General features: G+C 39.8%; 2 protein-coding genes across 2 annotated transcripts in view; one reads left to right on the forward strand and one right to left on the reverse strand.

Annotated features, from left to right (window-relative positions):
• Positions 1-167: 167 nt before the first annotated feature.
• fabp2 (fatty acid binding protein 2, intestinal) lies at positions 168-1,990 on the forward strand. Its single transcript, XM_037674896.1, has 4 exons — positions 168-315; positions 800-972; positions 1,113-1,220; positions 1,807-1,990. The coding sequence occupies exons 1-4, from the start codon at positions 249-251 to the stop codon at positions 1,855-1,857; spliced, it is 399 nt and encodes a 132-aa protein (XP_037530824.1). The 5' UTR covers positions 168-248; the 3' UTR covers positions 1,858-1,990.
• Positions 1,991-12,345: 10,355 nt separating this feature from the next.
• The window catches only part of usp53b (ubiquitin specific peptidase 53b), a 25,547-nt gene continuing 24,113 nt past the window's right edge, over positions 12,346-13,779 (reverse strand). Inside the window, exons 14-15 of the mRNA XM_037674897.1 lie at positions 12,674-13,485; positions 12,346-12,467 (exon numbers count right to left, since the gene is read on the reverse strand). Of these exons, the coding sequence (XP_037530825.1) occupies positions 12,391-12,467; positions 12,674-13,485 (889 nt within the window). The 3' untranslated portion in view covers positions 12,346-12,390. The remainder of the gene's footprint in view (positions 12,468-12,673; positions 13,486-13,779) is intronic.

A 13,779-nucleotide genomic window follows, 5' to 3' on the forward strand; every position in this document is an offset into this window, starting at 1 on the left:
GCTCCTGATGCAGAATGGGTTCGGTTCTGCTCAAGTCCCTGGCAGGGTGGTCGCTGCCACCACCTTCTGTAAACACTCCAGTTGAATAGGAAGTGGGCTGTATCCTTCAGACAACATGAGCTTTAAACGGCCACATCACAGCTCACGCCGATGACGAGATAAGAGCGCCCAAGGCATAAAAGGAGCGCTGCACACAGAGCCCGGCGCTCCTTTCTGTTCAGCGGTCCAGCTCAGCCCAACCAGACACCATGACCTTTGACGGCACCTGGAAGATCGACCGCAATGAAAACTATGAGAAATTCATGGAACAAATGGGTGAGAAGTTCGTCTTCAGGCTCTAGACAAGCTCATGGTCTGATTCATTGAGGAGTTTCGTGTTTGAAGAATCAATTGCATTGTGCAAACACAAAGTCTGACTCCATGCAAGTTCAGTGAACGTTGGAGTCTCAGCAAACGTTTCGTATTTTATCAGAATATCGTTAAGGTCATCAAGTACAACAGAGTTAAATGTCATCCTCATAGTGTCTAAAGATAATAACAGTAAAAGGTATGGGTGATTAAACAACAGTCATATGGGATATCAGAGAATTATTGCACATGGTGCAACTGACTTGTATTGTAGGTGCAAAGTGGTGTTTACTGCCCTGAAGGCTGTGGGATTGATCTGTATTTTAGTCTAGTTGTCCCTGTTTGATGTTCCTGGACCTCAGGAGTGGAACACAGTGTGACCCGGATGCGAGGAGTCTCTCAAAGTGTTGTGCATGAAGAGGTTTTGTTTGAACACTGCATGTGTTCTTAGGAATTAACCTGGTGAAGAGGAAGCTGGCTGCACACGACAACCTGAAGATCATCATCCAGCAGACTGGAGACACGTTTCATGTCAAGGAGAGCAGCAATTTCCGAAACATCGACATCGACTTCACCCTGGGCGTCACATTCAGCTACAGCCTCGCAGACGGGACTGAGCTCATCGTAAGAACTAAAACATTCGACTAACACTCCACAACCTCAAATCTGTTCTACTATAAAAACCTCTCGATTTCTGCACATTTGAACGACGAGATGTTTTCCTCTCCTTGAAATTATTCTTCTTCTCTTTGACCGTCCCCCAGGGTTCATGGACGATGGAGGGCGATGTGTTCAAGGGAGTTTTCAACAGAAAGGACAACGGAAAGCAGCTCACAACAACCAGGGTGATCCAAGGAGACGAGCTCATTCAGGTGAGGCGCTTCCTGGTTGCAGCGCAGGTCAAGAAGTGTTACTTCAGATGACTTGAAGGGTTTTTCTGGAAAGGTTGTTGTACTTTTTGTTGTTTGCTGGCTCTTTGAGTAACTTCTCTGTGGAATAATTGTTTAATTCAGACCACATGAACAAAGTCAAGACCAAACAACTCTAATCCATTTAGCAGACGTTAACGTCAACTAAACAATATAATTGCTGAAACTACCATTAATTACAGAGCTATGTTCATTAAAGAGTTCCACACTGTACTGTAAGCGCTACAGCTAGCTGCGATTGAAGCTAAAATCATTAATTGTTGGTAAAGAACCTTTTAATGTGAAACGTAAAGTTTTATCAAACAGCCTTCACGTTATTCGCCGTGATTGTTTCATGACAGTCGTTTTGGTCTCACTAGGATTAGTCTTTAGCTTGTTAAGGTCATACAAAGAGCTATCTGAAGCAGGTAAGATACTTATTGGTCACAATCTCTCAACAGAGCCCCGTTTTAAAGCATCTGAGCTAACACTTTTATTATTATTATTATTATATAAATGAACTGATGCTGACGTGATTTCTGTCCAACAGAGCTACAACTACGACGGCATAGACGCTAAAAGGATTTTCAAGCGAGCTTGAACCTGTCCGTGGATGATGTTTGGTTTCTGGATTACTTTCAGTTTTGTTGAGTTTTCATGTAGTAAAACTACAAAAAGTACCCCACGTGTAATGTATTTTTATACTTGCATTAATAAACAATAGCTGTCTGGTTTATTTTGTCCTTTTGTGAAGAATTTACTTCTAGGTAGGAATTTTTTTAAGCTTTGTACAAATTTACTCTCATGGAGGTGATTAGCTCAATCAGAGGTGATGCACAATTTAAAAGTTGTTCCTTCATGATGAGCAAAAATAAACTTATATTATTCCAAATATTGAAAGATTCTCAGAAGTTTTGATTTGTTCCCAATAGATGATGACGTAACCCTGTCACATAAACAAATAAACAAATGCTCACATGGAATCACTGGAGCACTATGATGTGTTTACGATGAACAAAACAGAGTAGTTATTAAATGATTTTAGAGGTCTCCAAACACCCAAAGGGACCTCATGTCTATGGGCTTGAAGGAGCTGATGAATGAGATTCATTGAGGGAGTCTCCTGAATGTCTCCCAAATGTCTACAGAATGTCTCTATATTGAAGCAGAGTTGTAGTGTTCCACCACTATGCTACTTCTCTTGTTACCCACCCAAAACACCACTGAAACAGTGTCAGCTCGCTCACGGCTCAAATTAAATAAATTACAGATCAGCTTTAAAAATATCATAAAAATCTTATTAAATTACAGTGCCTTGCGAAAGTATTCGGCCCCCTTGAACTTTTCAACCTTTTGCCACATTTCAGGTTTCAAACATAAAGATATAAAATTTGAATTTTTTTGTGAAGAATCAACAACAAGTGGGACACAGTCGAGAAGTGGAATGAAATTTATTGGATGTGTCAAACTTTTTTAACAAATAAAAAACTGAAAAGGGGGGCGTGCAATATTATTGGGCCCCTTTACTTTCAGTACAGCAAACTCACTCCAGAAGTTCAGTGAGGATCTATGAATGATCCAATGTTGTCCCAAATGACTGATGATGATAAATAGAATCCACCTGTGTGTAATCAAGTCTCCGTATAAATGCACCTGCTCTGTGATAGTCTCAGGGTTCTGTTCAAAGTGCAGAGAGCATCATGAAGACCAAGGAACACACCAGGCAGATCCGAGATACTGTTGTGGAGAAGTTTAAAGCTGGATTTGGATACAAAAGATTCCCAAGCTTTAAACATCCCAAGGAGCACTGTGCAAGCAATCATATTGAAATGGAAGGAGTATCAGACCACTGCAAATCTACCAAGACCCGGCCGTCCCTCTAAACTTTCATCTGGAACAAGGAGAAGACTGATCAGAGATGCAGCCAAGAGGCCCATGATCACTCTGGATGAACTGCAGAGATCTACAGCTGAGGTGGGAGAGTCTGTCCATAGGACAACAATCAGTCATACACTGCACAAATCTGGCCATTATGGAAGAGTGGCAAGAAGAAAGCCATTTCTCAAAGATATCCATAAAAAGTGTTGTTTAAAGTTTGCCACAAGCACCTGGGAGACACACCAAACATGTGGAAGAAGGTGCTCTGGTCAGATGAAACCAAAATCCAACTGTTTGGCCACAATGCAAAACGATATGTTTGGCGTAAAAGCAACACAGCTCATCACCCTGAACACACCATCCCCACTGTCAAACATGGTGGTGGCAGCATCATGGTTTGGGCCTGCTTTTCATCATCAGGGACAGGGAAGATGGTCAGAATTGATGGGAAGATGGATGGGGCCAAATACAGGACCATTCTGGAAGAAAACCTGTTTGAGTCTGCAAGAAACCCGAGACTGGGACGGAGATTTATCTTCCAACAAGACAATGATCAAAACATAAAACCAGATCTACAATGGAATGGTTCACAAATAAACGTATCCAGGTGTAGGAATGGCCAAGTCAAAGTCCAGACCTGAATCCAATCGAGAATCTGTGGAAAGAGCTGAAGACTGCTGTTCACAAACGCTCTCCATCAACCTCACTGAGCTCGAGCTGTTTTGCAAAGAAGAATGGGCAGAATTTCAGTGTCTCCATGTTCAAAACTGATGGAGACAAACCCCAAGAGACTTGCAGCTGGAACTGCAGCAAAAGACGGCGCTGCAAAGTATTAACGCAAGGGGGCCGAATAATATTGCACACCCCACTTTTCAGTTTTTTATTTGTTAAAAAAGTTTGACACATCCAATAAATTTCATTCCACTTCACGATTGTGTCCCACTTGTTGTTGATTCTTCACAAAAAATTAAAATTTTATATCTTTATGTTTGAAGCCTGAAATGTGGCAAAAGGTTGAAAAGTTCAAGGGGGCCGAATACTTTCGCAAGGCACTGTAAACACAGTTACTTTACCAGAACAAAATATCATTAAATGTGGGTTATTGAACATCAGATTTCTTTCCTCTTAATGCCTGTTAGTCAATGACTTTATAACTGATCATCATACTAATTTATTCTGTCTGACAGAAACCTGGCCAAAACAGGAAGATTTCATTAGTATAAATGAATCCACTCCACCTAATTATTTAAATTTTCATGTTCCTACAACAACAGGTCAAGGTGGAGGTGTAGCTTCTATTTTTCAGTCAGGACTCTTAATTAATACTAAACCAATTATTAGTAATAATACTTTTGAGTTGCTGTATATAAGTCTATCCCATCTAAATGGAAAATGGAACGGCCACTCTTTCTAGTTGTTATATATCATCCACCAGGCTCCTATGCTCAGTTTTTGTCTGAATTCTCAAAATTCTTAACTGGCTTATTACTAAATACTGATAAAGTCATAATAATGGGTGATTTCAATATACATGTAACTATTGAAAGTGATAGCTCAACCATAGACTTTATTAATTTAATTGAGTCAATTGATTTTAGACAAAATGTCTACACGTCTACTTATTATCATCATCACACTCTTGACCAGGTTTTGACTTATGGCATTGAGATTAGGGCGACATCCTCAAAGTTCTTTTCTGTCTGACCATTTTTTAAGAACTTTTGAGTTTACACTAAATGACTGCACAGGCACTTAGAGTAAATTTATCCTTAGCAGGTGCTTATTAGAAAACTCTAATCAAATTTAAACATTCTCTTCCATCAATGTTGTCCTGTTTTGCAGCGTAATACATCAGAAAGCAGTGACTTAGGTGATATTGTTGATAAATTTACAACTTCAGTGCAAACTTCACTTGATCAAATGACTTCACTGAACAAGAAAGTAATCAGAGGAAACTGGCTTCTTGCTTCAATTCTGAGTTATGCACTTTAAAACAGGCATATGAAAGCTGGAAAGAAAATGGCGCTCCACTAACGTTGAAGAATTTTATTAATCTTGGAGAGATAGCCTGATAACTTTTAAAAAAGCTCTCCATAAAGATAGAACTGCATATTACTCATCTTTAATAGGTGAGAATAAAGATAACCCCAGGTTCCTTTTCAATACCATAGCTAGACTAATGAAAAATCCTATCTCTGTTGAACGTTGAACCTCCCTACAGCTATAAGCAGTGATGACTTCATGAGATTCTTTATAAATAGAATTATTTCATTTAGGAACAAAATTCAAACCATCCTTCCTACTATTGCCTCTAGTTCCCTGCCAGATGAGACAAAAAAACATAACTAGAACCTGATTTATGTTTGGACTGTTTTTGTCCTGTTGAGCTCTCTGAATTGTCATAAATAATAGCTTCATCCAAGCCATCAACATGTCTGCTGGATCCTATCACAACCAGAATATTTAAATGATATAATATTTACTATTTAATTAACACCCACATTTTGTTAATTTGTCTCTAATGAATGGTTATGTACAACAGCACTTTGAGATTGCTGTAATTAAACTTTTATTTAAGAAACATAATCTTGATTCAGGAATCCTGGCCAGTTATAGACCTATATCCAGTGCTTAATTTGAACTGGGTCCTACCAGAACAAAATCCGGTAACTCTCTCATTTTGACAGGGTGCGTTCCAGCAACTGTTTGCTTGAATCTGGAAACTCAAATCCCCACCCCTAAAAGTCCAAAGTCATTGCGCATTTTGATTTTTTATTATTTAATAAAAATACAATGAGAGGAGATGCTGCCCAGTCTGTGGAGTTGATGTTCCAGCCGCAGTACACGCACCAGCTCGCGCACATGCTCTTGCCCAGCAGAGATGCGGACGGCATGTCCCGTGGGGATGAAGCATCTTCATCTACCTTCAACGGTGTGCATAGTGCACGTTACGCACAGGAGCATCTCCAGACAGCTCTACAGACCGCACGCACAACTGCTGCTGTATTGCAACGCCTGCATACATTTCAGATATGAATAAAAAAGCTTAGCTACAGTAAAAAATAAAAATAAATAAAAAAAACCTAGAGAAATGTTTGATGTGAATTAAATGGTAAATGGTAAATGGACTGTACTTATATAGCGCCTTTCTATCTTATTTCAAGATACTCAAAGCGCTTTACACTACCATCTGTGTCCTCATTTACCCATTCATACAGCACTCTACTAGATCTTTTTTTTTTTTTTTTTTTCATTTAGCCTTTATTTATACAGGTAGTCTCATTGAGCCACGAGAACTCATTTTCAAGAGAGACCTGTTTAGGGAGCACATGGTGGGGGTTAAGGGCCTTGACTCTACTAGATCTCTACAAAGCTAATTGAACAAATCATTCTAAAGAGACTAATCAGCACATTATCACATTCATACACTGATGGGACATACATCAGAGGCTATTAGGGGTTCAGAGTCTTGCCCAGGGACACTTCAGCATGTGACTGCTGGCAGATTCGAACCCCCAACTCTCGCAGTGGAGGACGACTGCTCTAACCGCTCAGCCACAGCCGCCCCTTACTCACATTACATCACGTTTCAAAACAACGGTGCTAATTTGTCAAGCCCTGCTTATATCTAATCTAACATTCATCTAAAACAATTTAGAGAAAATTGTTGCAGGTCAGTTGTGTGAACATCTGCAAAGAAATAATCTGTTTGAGGAGTTTCAGTCAGGGTTTAGAGCTCGCCATAGCACAAAAACAGCACTGGTGAAAGTTACTAATGATATTCTCATGGCCTCTGATATTGGACAGGTGTCTACACTGGTCCTGTTAGACCTCAGTGCTGCATTTGATGCAGTTGATCACAATATTTTACTACAGAGACTTGAATATGATATTGGGATTACAGGAACCGCTCTAAATTGGTTTAAATTATATTTATTTGATAGATTCTAGTTTGTAAATGTAAATAATGAATCTTCCTTGTATACCAAAGTTAGTCATGGAGTTCCTCAGGGCTCAGTGCTTGGACCAATACTCTTTACTTTATATATGCATCCATTAGCTAACGTTATTAAACAGCTTGGGATAAATTTTCAATGTTATGCTGATGATACTCAGTTATATTTGTCCATGAAATGCAATGAATCCAATCAGTACTTAGACTACAAGCATGTCTTAAAGACATAAAAATCTGGATGGCCCTTAACTTTCTACTTTTAAGCTCAGACAAGACTGAGATTTTGGTTTTTGGACCTGAGCATCTTTGAAATACATTTTTCAGTCTTTCGCCCTCTCTGGATGGCATTAATCTGGCCTCCAGCTCTAAAGTTAAAAACCTTGGTGTTATTTTTTGATCAGGACACGTCTTTCAGTCCCCACATTAAAAACGTTAATAGAACCATCTTCTTCCACCTGTGTAAATTGCTAAAATTAGAAACATCTTATCTAAAAATGATGCAGAAGACTGGTTTATGCATTTATCATGACTAGACTGGACTATTGCAATGGTTTATTATCTGGGTGTCCAAATATTTCTTTAAAAAGTCTTCAGTTGATCCAAAATGCTGCTGCCAGAGTCTTAATGGGAGTTAGTGGGAGAGATCATCTCTCTTCAGTTTTAGCTTCTCTCCACTGGCTCCCTGTCAAATTCAGAATATAATTCAAAATCTTACTTCTAACCTGCAAAGCTCTCAACAACCTAGCTCCATCGTATATTACAGATTTTATTGTTCCATATTTTCCTAACAGAACACTTCCCTCTCAGACTACAGGCTTACTTGTGATTCCTAGTTTTCAAAAGCAGAATTGGAGGAAGATCTTTCAGTTATCAGGCTCCTCTCTTGTGGAACCAATTTACAATTTCTGTCCTTGAGGCTGACACATTATCCAGTTTAAAGACTGGGCTTAAGACTTTCCTTATTGATAAATCCTATAGTTAGGGTTGGCTTGGTATGCTGCTATAGGCTTCGACTACTGGAGGAAAAACTAACCCAATTCTCTTAAATTAATTGTTAAAATATTTTTCGTTTGATACTATTTCTATCTTAACTTATGAATCTTGACCTGCCATTGTGTATCTGTTCCTCCTTCCTGTTTCTCTCAAACCTAGCTGGTAGAAGCAGATGGCCGCTTGTCCTGAGTCTGGTTCTGCTGAAGGTTTCTTTCTCATGAGGGAGTTTTTTCTTTCCACTGTCGCCTTCATGCTTGCTCAAGATGAGAGTTCTGCGATGGAGTTAAACTCAAAGCAGTCTGCTCCTCAGATAAATAATGTTATTAATTTACTTTTATATGTATGAATGTTTCTGTTCAGTGCCCTGAGATGACTTCTGTTGTGACTTGGAGCTATATAAATAAAGTGAATTGAATTGTTCCCAGAATATCTCCTGAATGTCTTGTTACCTTTGTGCAGTTCTCAACTTCTTCATGAGTATCAGAGGTTCGAAGTTCTGCCACTTGAGTTCTGAACATGTGCAAAAAATTTGCGCAACCACTTCTTGTTGCGAGCATTTTGAACTCGTCTTCAGAGCAACTGAACTGTCATTGGCACCTGGGTGTGAGTTCTCCGACTTGAAACATCGAAGACAAAAGGTTTGAACCATGTCTGAAAACCACCCCGATGATAAATGTTAGGTTAAAACATTTCCAAATTGGATACAAGCAAATTAATTCATACATGTGACAAAATAATGTACACGGCCAAGAACACAGTTCTGCAAGTTGTTTAAATAAAAATGGCCTTTGACTGAAAATGTGCTGCTCCAAAGGCTGGATCGCGGCTCAACGGTCACCTGATGGTAAACATTCAGAGTTCAACGAGTCTGCAGCCCAACATTCATTTTTTTTAGGCTTGATTTTCACCAACTTGTCTCCCAACTGTCTGAGCTCTGTGAGACATCTCACACTTGTCTCCTTTTGGGACTCACAGAAACTAAACCGGACGAGCAGACACCTGCAACGACTTTATGACTCCTCCAAGCATGTTACATGAATATCAATATTAAATATGTTCAAAATTCCAGCAATGGAAGAGCAACACTCTGCAGCTCACACAAGAAAATGAACCGTCACAAACCTTTGGAGCACATTTTGAAGAATCTGTTTCGATTTGGTGCCAGCTCAGACATTTCTGTATGAACATGATCAAACTTTACTGTCCACAGTCATGAATAAAATACTTTAATAAAATACTGCAAGGATGAAACAAAATGAAACACTTTGTAAGCGTCTCAGTCAGGATCTGATATTTATATTCAAAAACAAGTCATTTTCCCCTTCATTTTCCAAAAGGTGGTGCAATCACCACAAATAAATTAATTAATAAATGTCAAGGCTGTGAGTCAGGACATAACTCTCAGAATGCAAAGTAACTGGGAGGTCATCGTTTCAAGGCTTGGATTTAATTTTACTTCATAATTTCTTTATTTTTATACAAAAATAAGAACGATTTCATCCTGAACTATCTCGTGTTGCATCACAAAGTCAGAGACTCTAAGAGAGCGCTCCTTTAAGAAATATATCTTTTTCTAAAGGAGGAATTAACTAATGAGCAGTGACACACACACCTCTATACACTATAATTTAGTGTTCGACAACACGCACACAACATGTGCTCATGGGTCAAAGGTCGCCGTGATTAGATAAAAGTCCAAAGTAAGAAATGAACTACAGAATGTGTAGGGAGAAAAAAAACATGGCAAGTGGCAAGTAGAAAATAAATATTTATATATTTATATTTGGAAGTGAAGCATGTGATCCTGGAAGTACTGGATGTGCACAACACAGACACCAAAATGTGCATCAAAAGTCATTTTCACTGAATGCATAGTGTGTCTGCAGGACCGGTCTCAAACACGTCAGATTTAAAATAAACAGTAGACAGTTCTTGTGCGAGCAGGAGAAAAAAAAACATTCAAGTCTTGAAATCAGTCTTGCTTACAAATTACTATTTGATTAATTTCTTGGATTCTGTTAAATAGACTCTCCTATAACGTTAGCTGGACTCGAACTCCAGCACACTCATGCTCATGCTTTCGCTGTTCGTACAGCTGATTCATTAAAGGCCACATGCAGGTTTCACAACGTTAATGTTAGAAACAAGACCCCATGCGCTGAGGCGTTAGTAGTAATGTCTGATGTATCTGGGAAAATACCTGCAAATATAGATCTGCTGAAAGGAGTCTCTTTAAACAGGAAGACTGGGGGGGAAACAACATTTTGACATCACAGTGCGTTACAAAACATACGTTACACAATAAAAAATAATGTGTGATTGTGTTTCACTGAGCAGCCTAGGGGCTGCCCCATCTTCTCACTGACATACCCCAAAACATTGAGGCAAAAGTGCATTATAGTAAACATTGCATTACATTTGTTTTTCATTCACAAACGCAAAAAACAAATTCCATCTTTCACAATAGATATTTACAACAAGGGAAGGTCACTGATTTGGAGCAGCCAAAGGTCATTCTGCAACATTTAAATGTCGTAAAAGTGCTGATAAATGATAACGACTCCATAACAAAACACGATTATAGCTGTATGGGTCATCTGGGGACAAAAAGCCCCCAGCGTGCATAAAGTGAGAAAGCTGCCTAGATATTAAATCTGCAATTCAGGTCTTTCGAAACAGAATTCTGTGAAATCATTATGACTAGTTAATATCTTACCTGCTGTAGATAGCTTCTTGATCAACGTCAGTTTGGAGAAATGGCTTAATTCTGACCAAACTGATTTGGTAATAGCTAGTCTGAATGGGTCCAAACCTAAGTGGAATTCTGCCGTCTTAAAACATAACAAAACAATGTGAGTTAAATGTTAGTTTATAAATAGTTTAAGATTAGAACGTTATTTCAGCAGAAATATGATGACATTTCTGCAGGAGGGGCCATCAGCTGCAACAGACATGCTACAGATAGCTCCTGCTTGCAGCACTTACAAATAACTTTAAAGATTGTATCCAACATGTTTTATAAAACTGACTGCGATGGAAAAGTTAATAAAAGTAACATCTGCATGGAGTACCATAAACGTGTTGATACTGCAGATGTGCTAACATGGCTGCAATCCACTTTGAGCTTGGCCACACTTGGACCAGCTGTTATGTACAGTTATGTAGCATGCAGCTGTAAGCAAGCAGCTATTGGCAAACAGCTGTTAGCAAGTGGCTGTTAGCAAGCAGCTGTTAGCAAACATCTGTTAGCATGCATCTGTTAGCAAGAACATGTTAGTATGCATCTGTATGCAAGCATCTGCTAGCATGCAGCTGTTTGCAAGCAGATATTAGCATGCAGCTGTTTGCAAGCAGATATTAGCATGCAGCTGTTTGCAAGCAGATATTAGCATGCAGCTATTAGCAATCAACTCTTTGCAAGTAGCTATTAGCAAGCAGTTGTTTGCAAGCAGCTGTTGGCATGCACCTGTTAGCTTGTTGATCCAATCAGACCCAAACTCTGACTGTGTTAAAAATGTCCACTCACTCCCTACGTTGTGGTCACTTGTAGCCGACTGTGTAGGTTTTCAGGCCAACCTGGTGTTTTTGAACGCTGCTTAAATGCAGCTGCTTAGCATTTGCTTTGATTAGCGTGCTGTGTTGGCTTAGGTCGCAATGCAAGGTCTATTTCCACTGATGTGTACTGGTGATAAGTTTCCAGGGAACTATGGATGAGTGAAAAACTCAAACGCAACCCATTTCTCCAATTTGAGGTTGTTTAAAAAACCATCTGCAACAGGTAAAATATTCACTGTTTGTAACATTTCCACAAAACCCCACTTTAACAATCTGAACTATCACTTTAAGGAAAAGACATCCTATCTTTGACAGCTCTAATGCTGTCAAGCAAAATCTTAATATCATAAATTTTATAAATAATATAAAAACGCTTTCAGATAATTTTTAGCTGCAGCTTCATCTTTGACTCATTATAACACTTTACTGCTTATCTTTAATACATACATTGGAATATCTTTGTTTTGTACTTCTGTAGGTTTACTGCACAAATAAAAACATCTGCAAAACAACACAATGTGAATAAAAACATTCTAAAAATGCAGCAATCCTTTGAGCAAAGTGAAAAATTCTACTCAGAGGACCAACGTGGATCGATGGAAGAAATGCCTAACAGCTTTTAGGAACTGGTTTAATTTACAGGACAAGCTTGCATAAATAAGCTCCAGCCAGGTTGGAGGTGTTGGCGCGTCCCAACATACTTCTGCTCGGTAAACTCTTTGGCATTCAGGTATGCGGTCCGTCGCTTTAAACTTATAAAAAACCTCGTTCGTCCAGACCTTTGGCCATCACCGGCTTCCATTTTGCAGTGGCTTTATTGCTAGTATGGCCTGCAGAGGAAACAAGAGCAGGATGTTCTTGAGCAAACACATGAGAGGAATCCAAAAAAGTTCAATCTGGTCCTCTGGACATTCAAAATGTTTTGAATGTCCAGAGGACCAGATTGAACTTTTTTGGATTTTTCTACCTGGATTATTGAGCATGCATCAGGACACATGAGAGGAACATCTTTCTTTTATTCTCTGCAGAGTCTTACTTGTTTCAGGTCTGGCTTTTGGCACGTCTTGTGAGTGTGCATCACTGGAGAGCGTGTGACTGCTCTCGGCCCGTGGCGCCATGGCAGAGAGGACCAGGGGCCTCTGGTTGTGGTACTTGAGGCGGTACGTTTCCGTCATACAGTTGTCCACATTAAAGTATGTTGTCAGAGAAACCTCCGGAGTTGGAGCTGCCTCTTCCCCTCGGTACCCTGTCAGTCGCTCCTCACTGTCACATGATGACTGGGTACTCCTCTCGGGGTCAGAACCCGACTTGGAGCTGGCATCTGAGAATGTCCTGAGGCCTGCAATGTCAGGCCTGCGGTGAGGACTGACGTGGGACGCTGACGAGAGGCGGGGGCTTGATAAAAAGTGTTCCTGAAGCATCCTGGGACGAAACAAAGCGTGACTTGCTTCACCGGGAGAGATCTGCGGGCTCGGTCGAAGGTGAGGCGACCCGGTCGATCCGAGCTGGTGCTGGTTGGACGGTTGGACGGGCTCTGATGTCACATTGGAGGGGTGGTTGTACAGCAGGTCTGTGGGGGGGTCCTGGGAGTCAGAGGCCACAGCCTCACTGTTACTGGAGAGGTAAGTGCTTTCTCTGTCTTCAGACTCAGACAGAATGAGGTCCTCGGAGCTGTTCCACTCAGAACTACTGGTTTTGGTGATCCGCCTCGGGGTCGGGCCTTCACCACCAGGCCCTCGGCAGCTCAGCAGCTCCTGGTGCTCGCTCTGCTGGAGGTCTGAACTGCTGGAGTTTGTCTCTGATGACGTCGCCTTTCTCGAGGTGCTTGAAGAATACTTTGACTTCCGTCTGCAGAAGAATACACAAATGCTTAGTCTTTAAAATGTGAAAATAGAACGTTACGCATTATTTTGTTGTTATTTATTAAAGTCAGCGTGAGGAAAATGTAGAAATTAATTTCTTCTGTTCTTTGTTTTTTACTGCTTTGTATCTTATTATTAAAAAAACTATAAATCACAGTTTCCTCACATCATCAGTTTGGGCAGTTTACAAATATACTGTATATATATATATACACACACACACACACATATATATATATATATATATATATATATATATATATATATATATATATATATA

This window comes from Nematolebias whitei, chromosome 3 (assembly GCF_014905685.2).
Source record: "Nematolebias whitei isolate Nwh7 chromosome 3, NemWhi1, whole genome shotgun sequence".
Taxonomy (NCBI): Eukaryota; Metazoa; Chordata; class Actinopteri; order Cyprinodontiformes; family Rivulidae; genus Nematolebias; species Nematolebias whitei.